The sequence below is a fragment of the Aptenodytes patagonicus genome, chromosome 2, assembly GCF_965638725.1.
Source record: "Aptenodytes patagonicus chromosome 2, bAptPat1.pri.cur, whole genome shotgun sequence".
NCBI classification, from domain to species: domain Eukaryota; kingdom Metazoa; phylum Chordata; class Aves; order Sphenisciformes; family Spheniscidae; genus Aptenodytes; species Aptenodytes patagonicus.
Window position 1 is genome coordinate 139,882,112 of NC_134950.1, and position 18,867 is coordinate 139,900,978.

At 36.6% G+C, this 18,867-nt stretch overlaps 1 protein-coding gene across 7 annotated transcripts in view; it reads left to right on the forward strand.

The window, feature by feature from the left end:
- Nucleotides 1-18,867, forward strand: part of DGKB (diacylglycerol kinase beta) — a 379,491-nt gene that overhangs the window by 160,233 nt on the left and 200,391 nt on the right. For all 7 annotated transcript variants that reach the window (XM_076331405.1, XM_076331402.1, XM_076331403.1 and 4 more), the window contains 3 exons: nucleotides 7,799-7,884; nucleotides 10,352-10,441; nucleotides 14,925-15,085. In XM_076331405.1, coding sequence (XP_076187520.1) covers nucleotides 7,799-7,884; nucleotides 10,352-10,441; nucleotides 14,925-15,085 — 337 coding nt within the window. The remainder of the gene's footprint in view (nucleotides 1-7,798; nucleotides 7,885-10,351; nucleotides 10,442-14,924; nucleotides 15,086-18,867) is intronic.

Below are 18,867 nucleotides of genomic sequence, written 5' to 3' on the forward strand. Positions count from 1 at the left end.
TATTGTTCACCTCACAGAGAGGTAAATAATAGCTGGATGAATAGCAGTCGAGCCACAGACCCGCATGACTCTGTAGAGAGGTCACCGTTTCACAAAGGCTTTGTCCCTCTGAAAAGGCTCCTGTTCCCTTAAGTCTATTATTTAAAGTGTCTAATTTATGTTATTTTTATACTCTATAACAGAAATTACATCCACAAAAGTTGTATTTCTTTGTAACTCCCTTAAGCATTTAATTTGGAGAGCATATATTTTTTTAATTCTATCTGCAAGTTTACCGTAGCAGACCTTTTTAAATCTTAAATTCTGTCCACTTAAAAGATGCCCAGGACAGCCAGACTGAATCCCTACAACTTACTCTGTAATTTGGTTGGGAATCTACAGCACCTGGGCCTTTATAACATCACAAAGTAATAGGCCTCTTTTGAAAATTACACTGTTTTCCCTGATTATTGGAATTGATTGCTAAAGCATTTTTTGCTGTTGGACATTTGGAATAGACAGAGTATTCTGGGAAGACATATACACCAAGAATATTTTTAGAAGATAATAACTGCATAGGTATTTTCTCCTGAACAAAACCTTGAACCTGGTCTGTATTTCTTTGGAAGAATTACATTTTTGCCAAAGAATGGCAAAGCAAGCCATAGTGGGTTGGTTGAACTCTAATGACTAAAGTTAGTTGTGCACCATAAAACAGTAGTACTTAGAAGTCAATAAGTCTTCACATGTGAAACTTAAACCTTGGGTTTACAGATATATTTTTAAACAGCTGTTTAACAATATTTTTACTTATATGAATCTGTGGTGTTTGCTGCATACATAGCACAATCTTTAAATATTGTAAATATTGCCAATTTCTACTCCTGTCTCAGCCTAGACTTCCAAAGTTGCGAGCCAGATTCATTCACCTCTCTCTTAACCACTGTAATTGTTCAGTAGTGAGTTTGCCACACCCTTACAGCTTTTGAAATCTATTTTAAAAGCCTCTGCCACATCCTTCAGCCTGCTAATTAGTTTGCTCTTCTCTCCTCGCATTCTTGAACTGTTTCTCTTTTCTTGGTCACCCCCAAATAAGCTTTTGACTATCACAGTTAAGTTACTTCTGAACGTAAGACATCCAGCATCTTTCCTCCCCGCACTACCCAGCATATATTGATTCACTTTTCCCACAAATGGTTCTGTATTTCTTCTTCTGACTGGCATATCTCTCTCCCAGATCTGCAAGGCTGCTATCCATCTTGTGGGTATTATTGCAGATAAACCAAATTTCATTCTTGCAGGGATCATAGGTTTGACACTATCATTATTGTTCAATATCTGTATCAGAATGATTTGGGGCCATCTACTGACTATAATGCTATTCTGTAGAAATAGGTTGGTATACATCTTAAGCAATAGTTAAGGAAAACCTAAGTTTTGGTTGGACAGGGCTTTGAGTAACCTGATCTAGTGAAAAATGTCCCTCCCCATGGCAGGGGGGTTGGACTAGATGATTTTTTAAAGGTACCTTCCAACCCAAACCATTCTATGTTTCTATGATATTAATGGTATTTTTGAGGTGAAGTATATCATATGGGCCAATGTTTTCAGTGTTAGGTATCTGACAGTAAAATGTCCCCTATATTTATGGAGTCCCTCAATATGCCATGTGATCACACACTGAAGGACTGGAATCTTGTTTTTCTAAATGTGCCATCATGGTTTTTAGCAAGCCTATGGTTTGAAATTGGCAGCCAGCTTTATCTTTAGAAAGTATGAACTGAAAAAAATATTTTCAGCTGCAATATATGCATCTACCATTTAACATTTGCACAATAAAATGCCATTCCAGGAGAGGAATATATTGCCCCATGCAATGATAAACTGGATTTATTGAAACTGTTTTTATTAGAGTGATTTACTGGAATTACTGTATCATGAATAGTGTCATTACAGTATACAGAAAACTGTAACTGAGATTTGTAATGAGGTTGAAGTGCATACGTTGTCCAATTTTGCGGCCAGCTCAGCTTGGCAGTCTAGAAGAGGAGAAAGTGTGTTTAGTTTTCATTCATAAACTCAAGTAAATAACAATTTGCCAGGGATTGTATTTGCTTTGTTTAGTAAAATGACAACAATATGGCCTTTACACTAAAGGAGTAAACACTGCAACAATGCAATTGCTTTGTCTTCCAACTTGATACTTTCCTCTGGACAGTTAGTTTAAGAAGAATCAGTGGCGAGCTGAACATCTAAATTAGTGAAATAGCTAGATTAAACCCAGTATTGTGAATTCACAAGTGGACAAAGTTTCGAAGTTACAGGATTCACCTGGAAGTGTGAGATATCTATCAGATTGGTCCTCTGCCAACATAAATCTGTTAATGAAGGTTTAGCAGGCTCTAGTTTGCTTTGAGCTGGTGACATTTAGGGTGAACATTTATCTTTCCTTCACTTCCATTCACAGACAGTGTAAGTTCTGTTCCAATATGCAGATGTCATACTGGTTCACTTGTAATTATCAAACTGGTAAGTTACAGATGCCATTCAAGAAAATTTTGATAATATTACTGTATTTGATTTATGCCACACTCTATGAAAAATAAATATTTGTTGAATTTAAAGATTTTACATATTTATTGTTTCAATATTATTGTCTCAATACCTTTAAGGCCAGCCTACTTTATTACTGCGAATATAGAAGTTTTGAAACAGAAGTCATAACAAATAACTTTGATTTACAGAGAAACTGTATTAATAATGCAGAGCTTCTGAAGTCCTCTATCTTGCAGCTGATTACAATTAGATGCAGGTATTGTAATTGGCAAGGTTCATGTACTGTGTATAGTAATATTGGCTGAGAAGCTATGAGACGAAAGTATTTACAAATTTTACTGATTATCTGTTTCTGAATTATTCTCCTTTCCCAAAAACCGAATCCTAATTACTCAGGGGTAACTTTAAAAGCAGCTCAGTAAAAACATGGGTTTAAGCCACAAGAGCTGAAGTAGCTCTAACGCCATTTAGAGTACTTAAGAGAAAACTTCTCTAATGCAGGCAGATACTAAGTTCCGTTCCCTTTTTTTACACTTTTATCTTCTCTGCAGTGGTGAAATTTACCAAGTTAAATAGTATTTTTATATCCACTGATAATTTGCAATTTACCTTACATTTAGCTGATACCTATCCTGAGATACCAGTATCAGTGGATTATTCTTTGCTTGGGCTATTGACAGTTTTAATTTTTGCTTCCACTGTGAGCGAAGACGACTGGCTGAACGATTTCACACAGTGCTGTTGTTACGCCGCCTTGTGTGGCTGAGCACCTGAAATCTCTGCATAATGTACTGCTTCTGGGTATGAGAAAGTCATGTGCAGGTACCTAAATGGAAAGCATTGCAACTTACGTTTTAAAATAGTTTTACTGTGAGTGGGACAGGATTTCCTAAAACAATTTTAAAAGAATAAGGGGTGGGTGGGTGGGTGGGTGTTTGTGTGGGGTTATCTGTGCATAAATGCAAAATTAAATGCATGATTCAACAGCAAATAGTTAAGTCCTCTAGCACTGGTGTTTTATTCATAAATAGTTTCTCTGCATTCGTATGGATTTGATGAGATGATTATGAAAAACTTAATTAGAGTAGTATAGGTAGTTGAAACAGTTGCCATCTTTCAGGTGGAAATTACTAATTTATCAGCAGAAACTCAATAATTGTCTATGTATGTGATCCTTGTGTCTGGCAGAACAAAATAAAAATAGGCTGGTATCAAACACCTTCAGTGGTTTAAATTTATTTGTTTTTCTTCCAGCAGATAGGAAACTGGATTAGGGAAGACTAAAACAGGTCAATTTACAAGGGAGCTATCGAGATGAAGATGTCTATTGATAGACTTTTCAGTTCAGTCTTATGACTGAGTCCATTTACTATGTTAATTATTGACCATGGACTAAGAACTATGTTTATGCTTAAGAAATTTGTAGAATGTGAAAAGTTGGGAGATATTGTAAAAAAAGGGAAGCTGCAGTTTAATGATAGAAGAATTTGATCAGGCAAGAATTAGATGATCTTGTCCACTTTGATGATAGAAATACAATTAAATATAATAATCTCTTGTAATCCACATCTAGGGATTGGTTGTATTGACCTTTCTCAGTAGAAAGAAAAATGATTCATTTTCCAGAATCATCTAACAATTCACCTAGCAAAAATATCCTGCTGTTTTAAGGCCTTAGTATGCAACCATACTTTTTTTTTTTGGTCTTCCTGTAGATTATTATAGTTGTGGCTTTTCATCTTTTGTTCCCAAATATATCAGGAGTTTTGTTTGTCCTGTGGTAGGAGATGTTAGCGGAAGTTCTGCTGATCTTTCTTGTTGCCTTCTTGCCAGTGATTGAAGAACAGGTGTAACTTGGGTTACAGTCTGTACCAGCCTAATGTTCTTATGCACCATTCCAGCTCCGCTGACTTATGCTAAGTGATGTAGGAAAGCTTTTTACTATAGTGTCTATAAAAATCAAATCTGTATAAAAGCATATCTACCTATTCTCATATCCATAAATAAAAGGGGAATTTTTTTAGTGGCAATATTTTTCTTCATTGAAAAAAAAATTATCAAAATAATGTGTTGTATTAAATGATTCTGTGTGAATTGCAGTACAAATTAATTTGATACCAATAAAATAGATATTTTGAAGTTTCTGATTTATCTGTTTCTCATATCCTATTTAATTTCTGTCAAGGTTATTAACATAATTTCTGTAAAGCTTATTGATATAACGGACATTTGTCCTTTGTACTTAATGTCATACTTGTCATATTGTGCTATGTAAAGAGTAATTGTCTAAATTGTTAAAAAATAATAATTTTTAAAAAAGTATAGATAGGACTTTTGGGGAAGAGACCCATTGTAAGTAATGTTTTATAGTTTTATGTTATTTGATGTTTATTATATATACCTAGAATTCTCATACAATTTTATAAATTGGTTCAAGAAAATAGGACTAAATTTTCTATTCTGGTCCTCTCCCTTAGTCTGACAGTGCACAAAGCCTTTTCGACGACTTCCATTTTTTTTATTTCCACTTCATACCCCTTTTACTAAGTTCTTCTCCAACAATATTTTTTTTTCAAACCATATAAAAATGTTCTGTGGATAAGAGGTAACAGGTGCTATTAAAACACTAATTGACTAAAGCTATCTTGATAGGCAATACTTACTCTTTACCTTAAGTTCTATTAAGAAATCTGTCAAATTCTTTCTTTACAGTTATAACACTTACTGAATTTGAATGAAACCTTACAAACAGAAAACCATGTTCCCTTCCCAACTCTTCATGTAGGCTGCACGTTCTAATTCAATGAATGAGATTTATTTACATATGTGATTATATAACTATTTAATTTTATAAATTAATTTGATTTTATAAATATTTATATTTGTTATAGTATATTTATATACACTATATTTATATATGCAAATATACAATGTAAGGTATATTATACTTTAATTTTATGTATTTTATGTATTATATATTTATATAATGCATGTATCTTTTTATATTTAAATTTATACAAAGAGAAAGTCATGTACATGTAACGCTGTACTATGAAATCGTTTGAAAAATTCACTGTGTATGAATATAAAATGCTCCAGGGGAAATATGAATGAAGCTTATTGAGAATTTTTTTGACAATATGGTTTTGTCAAATTCTCCAATCCCCCACTTTCTTGGGAAGTTATACTTTTTTGATGAAGATCAAATATACAGTCAAAACAAAAAGAATGTTTGATAGCCATATGCTGAGGGTGCTTGTTTATAAAAAGGGAGATGGAGGTTTAGGTCTATGTTCTGCCTATCTAGATGAATGCTAGCATCAACCCTGTACTTTTGGTGGTGGTTTTTTTGTTTGTTTGTTTGCTTATTTGTTTTTTTGAGACTTTCTTTTTGACATCTGTTACATGTGGTAGAAATGCTTAAATATTTTTAGGTTAGTACCCTGCCGTCACCTCTAGGCTATAATTTGATTTTAAATTAATCTGAAATACCCTCAGTACTGGAAGCAATATAATTACATCTGCTAACTTTCTACAGACCCAACGCATCGGGTCAAAGTGGGAATGGTGGTGATGGGAGGCATCTGTCTCTTTGCCAGGTCTCGTGAAGTGACAGAGATGCACACCTGTGGGCCAGGGCATATCCCAGTGCCCACTCTTACAGTGGTAGGAGGTGACTTCCAGCACAGGGTCTTTCAGCACATAGGCTTATTAGAAGATGTGTTCCCTAAGTGTACCTAGTCAGATTTGGCACATGATGTTTTGGATCAGAAGAGATCCTATAGCACTTGTCCTGCAGATGTGTGAAGTAGAACGTAAGAGGCGAGAAGGGCAAAGCAAGGTTTAATACAGAATGAGTAAGCATCCTTCAGACATTGTACTTGACACCTGAAATTGACTAAGAGCTCTTCGGAGCAGAGAAAATTAGAGGCAGTGGGACAACAATGTGATGGGCGTAATTCTATGTAGCTTTGCTACCCTTGAAATTCTGGTCTAAAACTAATAGAACAAGAAGTTGTCCTGTCGTCTTCTACATCTTAAATAACATTTTTTGACCGCTGTGCTTTCCATTTCCTTCTCCCATGCTCTTTCTTTTACTCAGTAGTTTTTCATGTGTTCTTGATTTTATCAAGAGGCCTAAAAGCTTTTTTAAAACTTTCTAGGGACAGGAACACCATTCTCTGTGCAGCATTAAAGTTTTGTATGGAAAATAGCTTGAATTAAACACTTGCAAGTTATTGTGTATATTTATTTGTATTTAAGAATTTGGGTACAATGTACTAATTGTGCATTTATTAGGAGATTGCAAACTGGAAATCAAACCTGGTCACTAGCATATAGGATATGCATTAAGATGACTGTGACGCTAATTAATAGAATATATGTGAATGTACATACATACACATATATACATATAGTAATTCAGCAAAATTACTGGAAGGTTTTTTGTCTAGTCACAATTTATGTGTAAGGACTAATTTCAGTATGTGTCAAAAGCTACCCTGAAAAGATGCTTTTAAATTTAAAATACTGCAATTTAGAATTGTTTTAATATAGCCTCACTTTTCAGCATTATGGAACATTGGTATTGAATGAAGTGGATAATGAGGTGGTGATGCTGTCCAGCACTCAATGGATATGGAAGCAGAAATGGCCAGGCAAACATGACCAAAGATATTTCACTTTTAAAATACGGTTTGTAGGATGACGGAATGGGTCCATTCAATCTGATGCTTACTCATTTTATATTAAACCGTGGTGCTAAGTTGTTTTTATCAACCACAAAATGCTCAGCTTATTATGTATTAGTGTACTATCAGAAATATGCTGTTTTCATATGCTTTTATAGCCAGCACCTCACAAGGAAATGTTGTGGCTAATGCATTTAGCCACCTTAGACTTTTCTGTCTTGAGAGACAACATATCCATTTATAACTAGGTAAACAGAGAATGTTTTCTGACAATAGTTTCAAACAAGATCTGAACTGAGACAAAGATTTGGATTAAACATCAGGTCCAAGCTATTTCTAGTATTAATATACCATAATTACCCTTGAATTAACAATTTCATATTAAATTTTTCAGATAATACAATGTTGGATTGTATTTGTCTAAAAAATGAATGCATGGGCAGAGGTGATTATTATTTCAAGTGTTCACTTGCCATTTACTATTAAATGGAATGTCTTAAGCCATAAAATGTTTGCATAATGCACGGTGCATTTATGATAATTAAATAGATGTCTTCATTTACTGTTTTTAGGTTAAACTTTTTCCGAGATGTGCCTGAGTTCAGAGTACTAGCATGTGGTGGAGATGGAACAGTAGGCTGGATTTTGGATTGCATAGGTAATCAATAGCATTTACATCATTTTGCTTGACTCATGTCTTTCATTTTACTACTCTTCCCTATGTACCAAAGTATGGATACAGCTATTTCAAACAAGATCTTGTTCATTGAAATTTTTGTAATTTATTAGTTTGGGACATGATTATTTTTAAAGATAATCAAATTGCAAAGGATATTTAAAATCCCTAGACAAGTCCAGTGTTTGTAGTCTTCTGGATTTCCAGAAAGCAAGAAATTTGAATCAATCTGTTTTAATTTTAGTTCAAAGTCTATTCCCCAAACTGAACCAAATCTAAATTGTTTCTTTTACAATCATTTACCTTAGCTCATTTGCTTTTTCAGTTACCAAATTTTTGTTTATGCTCCATTATCCCATAATGGAGATAATGGCATAACAGTCCTTTGAAAAGGACTGTTCTGACAGCTATGTAGATACCTGTGCAGCAAGGTATGTACGTCATTTCAGTTTTGGGAGTTCTTTCAGTCAGTTGGCTGTAAAGTCCTCTGTGCAAATCATTAGGAAAGCCCAGAAGTTAAGATGCTACAGAGTTAAACTTCTCAAGGATTATTAGGGAGAATATCTCCCACACCACATGATCATTTATCTGGCATTAGAGGGGCTGCAGAGGAAAAAAAATGGGATAGTGTGACGATGGAAATTAGGAAGGAGACGAAGAGAGGCCAAAAGAATCAACTGAAAGTTTAGATGAAGAGTGTTTAAAAGTGTGTGCTTTGTGGGAGGTGTGGACCAGAAAACCTTTTAAATTTCAGTGAAAAGTAAAAATGATGTCATGGAGGAATGGATGACAGCAAAGGCATATGTCTAGTCTTGGTTTGAAAAAAAAAAAAAACCCCAAGAAATTTTGTGCAAATACAAGTTATTGATTGTAACTCTCAAATAGCTTTCAAAATCATAAATCGATGTACATAAATAACAAGTGTATTGCCTAAACTTGGAAGGGGTGAAGTTTTGCAGCTGTTAATTGTCATCACTTTTTTCCATGAGGTCTAAAATGTCATGCAGTTACTTTCTCTTTCAGTGGGATTATTTGAATAACAGACTGCATTTTGTCTTAATAAAATACTATCTTCTGCAGCAAATTTTGTGGTACAGAACTAAGAAATAATTTGGAGGATCCAGGTTCCATTTGTTTCATAGGTGCAGGAAATAGATTTTTGAATGCTGTCTTTTAGCGAACAAAGCCCTTTGGCACAAGTAGTGCATATAAACTTTAAGAAATCACCTGCTTTGAGAAACAGACACTTTCTAGTTGGATCTTTTTTCCCTGATCTCCTGATGTACAAAGAATCTTAGCTGAGAGTGAATCAGGAAGGAAAAAAAACCCAAGAAACCAACCACATAAAAAAAGAAAAAAACCCACAACCAAACGTTTTTCTCCTTGGTTTAAGACTTTTAAACTTTTAAAAAATTATTCTATTAAATGTCAAATTCTCTTAAAGATTTGCAGTACACTGGTATTGTAAATGCTAAGTCTTCCTAAAGAATTGAAGAGAGAAATTGATAAATAACAAGATGTCCCTGCCACATCCATTGGATATATAGACTCCTGCTGAGAATTGCTGATAATTGTGCATAATTCTATGAACGAAATAGTTGATTGTTTAACTATTCAAATATAACTTTTAAACTAGACATGCTACTCATTCCAATTAAATGGACAATTTGACAAATTATATATTTGAAATATTATACCTAGGGGATATCTGCCCCGCTTCCAGCTTTCAGAAAGGCTGTATTTCTTGACAAGGGTTTTCTCATTGGGTTTTGAACAGAGATCCTTTGGCTTGAAATGCTAGAAAACTACTGGTAAAGAGTCAAAAAACACTGTAAGTTCATACATTTCAAAATATTACTTATTAAATACAAAATGTTGATTTAAAGACTTGATCAGATAGATCAATGCTCATTTTGAATAGCAGGTTTAATTCCTGATGGGCAAACCCCTGGTGCTGGTTCCAGGGAGCTCTTGCTAATGGTGCTCATGTGTAGACACGAATCCAAGTGAATACACAGTTAAACAAAAATTTGGTCACCCACATGAAAAAGTACAAGATTCATCTCATTATTCATGCCCTTAACTACTACTCTTTTGCATTCGTAGCTGGGAATGGCAGAGCTGAGAGCAACAGAGAGCACAACATGTTCAGTCTTAGAAAGATCTTGAGTGTCATTGTTTATGAATGTTTATCACATCTACGGGTTACAAAAGTCCTTGTGATAACAATCGAGTAAATTAAGATTAAGGATTGAATATTGACTGGGGAAGGGGCTGCATAATGGAGTGGCTTGGTGAAATGCTTGTTGCTGAGCAGGCAGCATAATCTCATATACAAAACATGTATCACTGTCTTTCACTGAAACAAAACTTAACACAGTTACTGTATCAGTACCATACAATTAGATTTTTTTGTTCCTTAGTTATGTTTTTCCTTCTTTATTCACAGAGAAAGCAAACTTGATTAAGCATCCTCCAGTTGCTATCCTGCCTCTTGGGACTGGCAATGATTTAGCAAGGTGTCTGAGATGGGGAGGAGGTAAACACAAATTAAAATAAAATGCATTATGTAATTAAAAGGAAAAAAATAACTTTTGCATCAATGTCTACTCTCAACATTTGGATTTCTTTTTTATGATGTATGTAAAGAACCGTTACCACCTTTCCTCGTTTTGGAATTAGCTGTCTGTAAATGTTATATGAACAATTTTATAGATATTAAAGGTTGTAATTGCTCTTCATACCTTGTTTGTAGCTTCTGCTGACACCAAAAAGGCTCCAAGGTGCAATGAGAGTAGTATATAGCTATTTGGTTGGCTTTTTACCATCTGTATTGCATTTATTTCTTTGATCAATACCTTATAAAGGGAGTATTCTTAAATGGATTTTAATTGGGGCTGTTCTGAAAGGGTTACTGAAAACAGCTAATAATGGGTTTGGAGTGGTTTCATCTTTTTTAATATTCATAAATATTAAATGAAAAATGTGTCTCAGCCTCAGACTAGTTCCTTTGATCCACTCCTCTTCTCCTACAGAGGATTCCAGACAATAAGTGCTGTGGTGCTATTTACCAGGAAATGAGAAGGCAAAGAATGCTGAAAGGAGAATAGTCAAACCTTTAATACCCTTTGCATCCTTTCCTGGATGTATGGAGCCTTACTCTCAGCTCCTCCAGTAACTTATTTCCATTCAGGATTTGCATTACAGGATGACTCGAAGGAGACACAAAGAAGGAAGTCTTAAGCAAGACTCAGTCTCTGGTGAAAGCATGTCAGTTTATGGGCTCACAGCCAGTTCTGGTTCAGGTCTCCGTTGGTTGTTTCAGTCAAGATGGTGTGTATTTGGAACTTGGCTGTTTATTTGGAACTTCTCAGCCTTTGTAGATATCTCTTCCTTCTTCTGTCTCACCGTAGCAAGTTTCCTTTCCAAATATCTGCCTTGTTACGAGATAGTCCCTAGCAAATTCTCAGTAGTTTCCGTGCTATAGAACTTCTTTGTTAACCATAAAGTTCTGTCAAATCATTTGAGGACCTCCTTTATTTTCTCTGTCGTGACTGATGATTGTTTATTCACATAGTATTAGGAAAGAAAAGAAGAAAAACCAACCCAAAACCCAATCGAATCAGCCTTGCTTCACTTTCTGAACAGTTTATAGAGTTGAGTCATATAATAATTCAGCTTGGAAGGGGTCGCAGGAAGTCGCTAGTCCAATCTCCTGTTCTAAGCAGGATCAGCTATGAAACCATTTAGAATCATAGAATCGTTTAGGTTGGAAAAGACCTTTAAGATCATCAAGTCCAACCATTAACCTAGCACTGCCAAGTCCATCATTAAACCATGTCCCTAAGCACCACATCTACGCATCTTTTAAATACCTCCAGGGATGGTGACTCAACCACCTCCCTGGGCAGCCTGGTCCAGTGCTTGATAACCCTTTCAGGGAAGACATTTTTCCTAATATCCAATCTAAACCTCCCTTGGTGCAATTTGAGGCCATTTCCTCTTGTCCTATTGCTTGTTACTTGGGAGAAGAGACCGACACCCACCTCGCTACAACCTCCTTTCAGGTAGTTGTAGAGAGCGATGAGGTCTCCCCTCAGCCTCCTTTTCTCCAGGCTAAACAACCCCAGTTCCCTCAGCCGCTCCTCATAAGACTTGTTCTCTAGACCCTTCACCAGCTTCGTTGCTCTCCTTTGGACACGCTCCAGCACCTCAATGTCTGTCTTGTAGAGAGGGGCCCAAAGCTGAACACAGTATTCGAGGTGCGGCCTCACCAGTGCCGAGTACAGGGGGACAATCACTTCCCTACTCCTGCTGGCCACGCTATTTCTGATGTAAGCCAGGACGCTATTGGCCTTCTTGGCCACCTGGGCACACTGCTGCCTCATGTTCAGCCGGCTGTTGACCAACACCCCCAGGTCCTTTTTCCGCCAGGTAGCTTTCCAGCCACTCTTCCCCAAGCCTGTAGCGTTGCATGGGGTTGTTGTGACCCAAGTGCAGGACCCGGCACTTGGCCTTGTTGAACCTCATACAATTGGCCCTGGCCCATCGATCCAGCCTGTCCAGATCCCTCCATAGAGCCTTCCTACCTTCAAGCAGATCAACACTCCCACCCAACTTGGTGTCATCTGCAAACTTATTTGAGGGTGCACTCAATCCCCTCATCCAGATCATCAATAAAGATATTAAACAGAACTGGCCGCAATACTGAGCCCTGGGGAACACCACTTGTGACTGGCCGCCAACTGGATTTAACTCCATTCACCACAGCTCTTTGGGCCTGGCTATCCAGCCAGTTTTTCACCCAGTGAAGAGTATGCCCATCCAAGCCGTGAGCAGCCAGTTTCTCCAGGAGAATGAAATGTCAAAGGCTTTACTGAAGTCTAGGTAGACAACATCCACAGCCTTTCCCTCATCCACTAGGCAGGTCACCTTGTCATAGAAGGAGATCAGGTTAGTCAAGCAGGACCTGCCTTTCATAAACCCATGCTGACTGGGCTTGATCCACCTGGTTGTCCTGTATGTGCCGCGTGATGGCACTCAAGATGATCTGCTCCATAACCTTCCCCGGCACCGAGGTCAGGCTGACAGGCCTGTAGTTCCCCGGATCCTCCTTCCAGCCCTTCTTGTAGATGGACGTCACATTGGTAAACCTCCAGTCAACTGGGACCTCCCCGGTTAGCCAGGACTGCTATAAATGATGGAAAGTGGCTTGGTGAGCACTTCTGCCAGCTCCCTCAGTACCCTTGGGCGGATCCCATCCGGCCCCATAGACTTGTGCCTGCCTAAGTGGTGTAGCAGGTTGCTAACCATTTCCCCTTGGATTATGGGGGCTTCATTCTTCTCCCCGTCCCTGTCTTCCAGCTCCGGGGGCTGGGTACCCTGTGGACAACTGGTCTTACTGTTAAAGACTGAGGCAGAGAAGGCATTAAGTACCTCAGCCTTTTTTCTCCTCCTTTGTCACTATGTTTCCCCCCCCACATTCAATAAAGGATGGAGATTCTCCTTAGCCCTCCTTTTGTTGCTAATGTATTTATAGAAACATTTTTTTATTGTCTTTTAAGGCAGTAGCCAGATTACATTCTAGTTGGGCTTTGGCCCTTCTAATTTTCTCCCTGCATAACCTCATGACATCCTTGTAGTCCTCCTGAGTTGCCTGTCCCTTCTTCCAAAGGTCATAAACTCTCCTTTTTTTCCTGAGTTCCAGCCAAAGCTCTCTGGTTTGATTACATTAGTCAGGACCTGTCCTTCCATTCACTTCTATTTATTTGCCTTCTGTTTTCAGTGATTCCATCTCGACTAAAGTAGAAAAAGACAGTATGAAAATATTCTGGCTTTCATCATTCTTTGCCCAGTTGCTTTGTGGTAGACAATGCCATAACACAGGTTATCTGGAACTTCCGTAGACGGGAGAGGAGACAGGGCTTCCAGAAAATAAATTGCTGGTGAGTGATTTCAAGGATGCAGACAAATGGAATTGTGCATGCTGCTGTTATGCGGTGGTTGGCAGTAACAAAAACATACTATACAACCATAAAGAAATAACATCAACAATGGGTTTTGAGCAGGGAGGCTTTGAATGGCTTTGCTTGCGAAAACTCTTAATGACCCAGGAATTACATTACATATTGCTTGAATATGAAAATTTATTTCTGATTTGAAGAGGGAATGAATCCACAGATCTTAGTTATCTATTACAAAGTCATTTGGTCTGAATAGTATTCAGAGCTGGTAATGTCACTTAGTAAAATCCCCACGCTTTTTATGCGTTGCACACATGCGTACTGTATGTTGTTTACACACTCCTGAGTATACACAAGTTTCCTACTGAGTTTAGTATTCAGTGTAGTGAACTACTACTACTGATTAATTACCTAAAGACATGAGTGCTTCTTACCGACTAAGATCTCTCTACAGAGCAGGATGAGGCTCATAAAAGAAGTTGTTGAAAGATGGAAAAATATTAGTTCTGCTGATAAGTCATCAGTTATGGATTTCAAATTTTGGATTCGTTATGCTAAACTACATTGAAACAATCAACAAAAAATAGTAGACAGCTTTTAACCTTTCAGTCTCTTGTCAGACTTTAATCAGACAAATCTACTGTATGTCTTTTTTCAATAAATTTTTAAATCAAAGGAATTTAAATATTAAGATTAATTTCACAGCAAGAACATTTTGCAAAATACCACCTTAGCTTTTTGGATAACTGCTATAATCATTTGGAAAATTCAAGGGATTGGCAAGTTTGAAGATCAAATTATTTTCTCCAGTATAAATCTGATGCCCAGTGAAATCTGTAGAATTAATCTATGTTTACATTAATTTAGCTGAGTGCAGAAATCAGCTTTGTATTTGTACTCCTTTTAACAACAGGTGCTGGAAAATTGTCAGTACTTAAAACACAATCCTGCTTTTCAGGTCTTATATGCATAGTTTTCATTTTTCCAGTCATCTAGAAAAAGAAAGAAAATGGAATGAAACTTTATTATGTTTGATGAATTGTTTTCATGTTTTGCTAGGTTATGAAGGTGAGAATTTGATGAAGATCTTAAAAGACATTGAGAACAGCTCAGAGATTTTGCTAGACAGGTGGAAATTTGAAGTAATACCCAATGATAAAGATGAGAAAGGAGACCCAGTGCCTTACAACATCATCAATAACTACTTTTCTATTGGCGTGGTAAGACTTATGCTTATCCTTAAGTGATTTTCTTTTTCTGTTTTGTATAAATATTTGCATTGCATGTCTTCAAGTGAAGAATTGTTGGCTACAGATCATTTACAATGTTATTTTGCTAGTGAAATGAATACATAGATGACTGACAGCAATTTACATAAATTTACTTCCACGCATTCAAACCAGAATTATTTTTCAGGACCTTCTACCTTCCCATCTATAAAGAAGATATTTGTGTTGTTCCTAATGGTTTATGAGCAGCCATAGCACTAAATTTAGACTGTCATTATGAAGCTCCTATAAAAATATAAAGGAAAACTAATCACTTAATAAGAACTCTTAAGTAACCTTTTCCGTTAGTATTCACATAATCAGAACTGTTTAAAAGAAAGTAGCATTCTTTATTTCTTCAGGGAAATTTTAAATAATAAAATAATATTTTAAAAGTATATAAAAAGTATTTCTTCGTTCTGTCTTATGGGGATATGTACAGTTAGAATGAATTATGAGGAAAAGGGGTTTAAGAAGCTGTTCATGTTCTAGGAACTGCATCTCCAGCTTGTGCTTCTCTACGGTATCTCATTATATCTGCTATCCACTCTGCATATATGAGGGAAATTAGGTATGTCCAGTCTGACTTTTCAGCCTTTTGCTTTGGATATGCTTTCAAACACAAGCAGAAGGGGGACCATGATGAGGTCCAAATTTCACAGAATGAATAGTTCATAAATAAGATTTTTAACTTGGACACAAATGAAGTCTACTTAATTTGGGAACACGCCCTCCAATAGCTAGCACTGGCTGTTCTGAAATGAACTTGTTCCACATACGTTACATGAATTTGTATATTTATTTTTATAAAAATCAAAATCCACTTTTACAGGATGTCTAATTCTGCAATCCAGTATTTCAAAATGCTACAGAAAAGTTTCAAGGAAGTACCACATACAACATTGCAAATCCAAGGAAATCAAGGATGTGTGCTTAGTTTATTTGATCACTGTGCTTCAGCATTAATAAGGTTCTGCCCCAACTTTAAGTGGTCGATGAAATTTTTACATAGTAATTGCAGTTGTGTAATTTTGATACAGTGCCTATCAGCAGCACGCAGAGACCATCTATTCCTTAAAAACATCGCTTGGCTTCCTGTACTGTGTAGTCCTAAATGCTGAAAAAACAATTAATCAGGTCTCCCCAAGGTTAAGATATTTAAGTAATAAGAAATTGTTGTTGAGGGTTTTTTTTTTTCTTGTATAGTTTGGATTTTAGCCTCTGTTGTTCAAAGCAAGTGCAGAGAACAACTAGATGCAACAGAAATAACAGAAATTAGTATATAAAAGTACATAAATGCAAAGTATATGCACCAAAACCAGTGCAAAATTAAGTTCATAAATAGGAGAGAAAGTGCAAAGGAAAATCTTTGGTTACAGGAGAAAAATACCATGATAACAGAAAATGCCCAGCACAGGGGGACATATTCAGTGACTTTGTCAAAAGGGAATATCGATGCTAAAGCTCACAGATGAAGAAAGAAAATAAATGTGTTATACTAAGGAAGCAAGCAAGAAGTGAGAGGGAGGAGGGATGAGATTTTACACCTGTATATTAATACAGTGCAGCTCAAATGGTTTCTAAAATGTAGGGTGCCACCACATGTAAAGACACAGCACAGAAACAGGAAATCGAATGCCAAGTAGATACTGGGACATCTGTGAACGTGCTAGGCTTCAAAGAATTCTTTAGCATTTTTCAAGGGAAGAAAACAGAATTGCGTTCAAGAAAAAAAGTTGAACTGAAATTATACAGTGGCAAGATCATAATACTGTTAAGGACAATGTAAATTGCTTGTAGAATACTGCAGGAAAATAGCCGGCTCTATACACCAGGCTCCATGGACAACCAGAAGACTTAGTTTTCAGTTAAAAACTTTAAATTCATGAATTTAATAACACAAAACTTATGATTCTTCACATAATAGAAGTGTGAGCACAAGAAAATTATACCAGGAATGGACAATACAATATATTGCATTGAGAAAAGCTTCTAAAATTGTAAAATCGCATTTTTGAAGGAGTAAGATCTGCTAAGTTTGTCATACATGGAAATATACGAAATGCCTGCTTCTCAATTTCATTGGTGTGAAAAAGACAAAGCAAATGGAGAAAATCAGAAATTGGATTTTAGACTTGCTAAAATTGTGTCATTCATATATTAGGTAGCATTCATATTAACTCATAATAACCCTTGAAAAGCCAGGCAAAACGTTTGTCTATGTAAATAGACAAAGTACTCAAACTTGGCTACAACTAAAGTAAACCTAATTTCATAAAAGCAAAATTGTTTTCCGTACTTGGTGCCTAATACAAGCTTTGGCAAGTACTGAATTGGGAAAGCAACAGTCTACCACCATGTTGCACACCAGTCCATAGCTGCTGATACCCAAGAACATAACTGGAGTCAAGCCTATAGCAAAAAAATACTAGTGCCGCCTACAATGTTACATTAAGAGAAACCAAAAGGTTTGATATCATAGATGGTGTTATTCATAGAGCCATAGAAAATCATTGAGTCATCTATCCATTCCTCTCCCTAAGGTAGCGTCAGTGGCACTTGCCTAATTCTGACAGATGTTTATCCAGTTTGTCTCTAGAAATACAGGAAATTTGCCTGTGATGACCTACTGTATTACTTTGTTGTCCTTACTCTGAAATTTCTTTGTCGTATCTGACCTGAACAGTATTGGTGTAGTCTGGGCCCGGGTCATTTTGTCCTGTACAGAGTGGAGAAGGAAAACAAATTATTCCATTCCTCTGTTAAACTACTTATTACCTACTAGAAGGTCTATCAGATCATCCTGTAGTCTTGTGCTCTATAGCCTTTCTAGCTCCAGTTTCTTCAACTTCACAGAAAATGGTTTCTAGACATCTGATCATATGTGTCACTTTTATCTGTGTTCAAATAAAACATGAGAATTCAATCCAGTTAATCCCTTTGGTTCATATCTCTCTGGAACCATAGTGCTCCCAATTAGACACAATGCTGCAGTCGGTGTCTTATCAGCTCTGAGTGGAAAAGAGAAATTAATTCATGCCTTGCTGAGGGTACCTTTATTAAGAAAAATTAGCCTTCTTAATATTAGCATGAATTTCTTTATTCATATTTGACTTGTGATTCATTGTTAATTTCAGATACTATTCTGAAGAACCACTACTTCATATCTCATTTTGGTTTTTCACAGGTGATTCTTCCTGCCTACATGCAGAAACTTACACTTAATTGAATTACACCCTCTTTTCATTTTTACTGTTTCTCCAAGGCACTTTGAAAACTAATGGTAACCTACAACATATTGCACATTGCCTCATAGATTCATGTCAAATAATAAGCACAGTCTCTAATGCAATATGAATAGAACCTCCTGTATGAATTTTGTAACTGTATGGCAGAAATTGTATTTGACAACAAACAATCTCAATTTATACTTACAAAGGCCAGGGGAGTAAAACTCAAAAGTGTGCTTGACATGGGGCTCTTACTGCTTTAGGACCATAATTCAGGTTGGAAGGGATCGCAGGAAGTCATTAGTCCAATCTCCTGTTCTAAGCAGGGTCAGCTATGAGAGCAGGTCACATTGCTCAGGGCTTTATCCGGTTGGGTCTTAAAAACCTCCAAGGATGGAGATGGCACTACCTCTCTGGGCAACCTGTTCTGGTGCTTGACTGTCCTTACAATGAAGATGTTTTTCCTTATATCCAGTCTGAATCTCTCTTGTTTCAACTTATGTT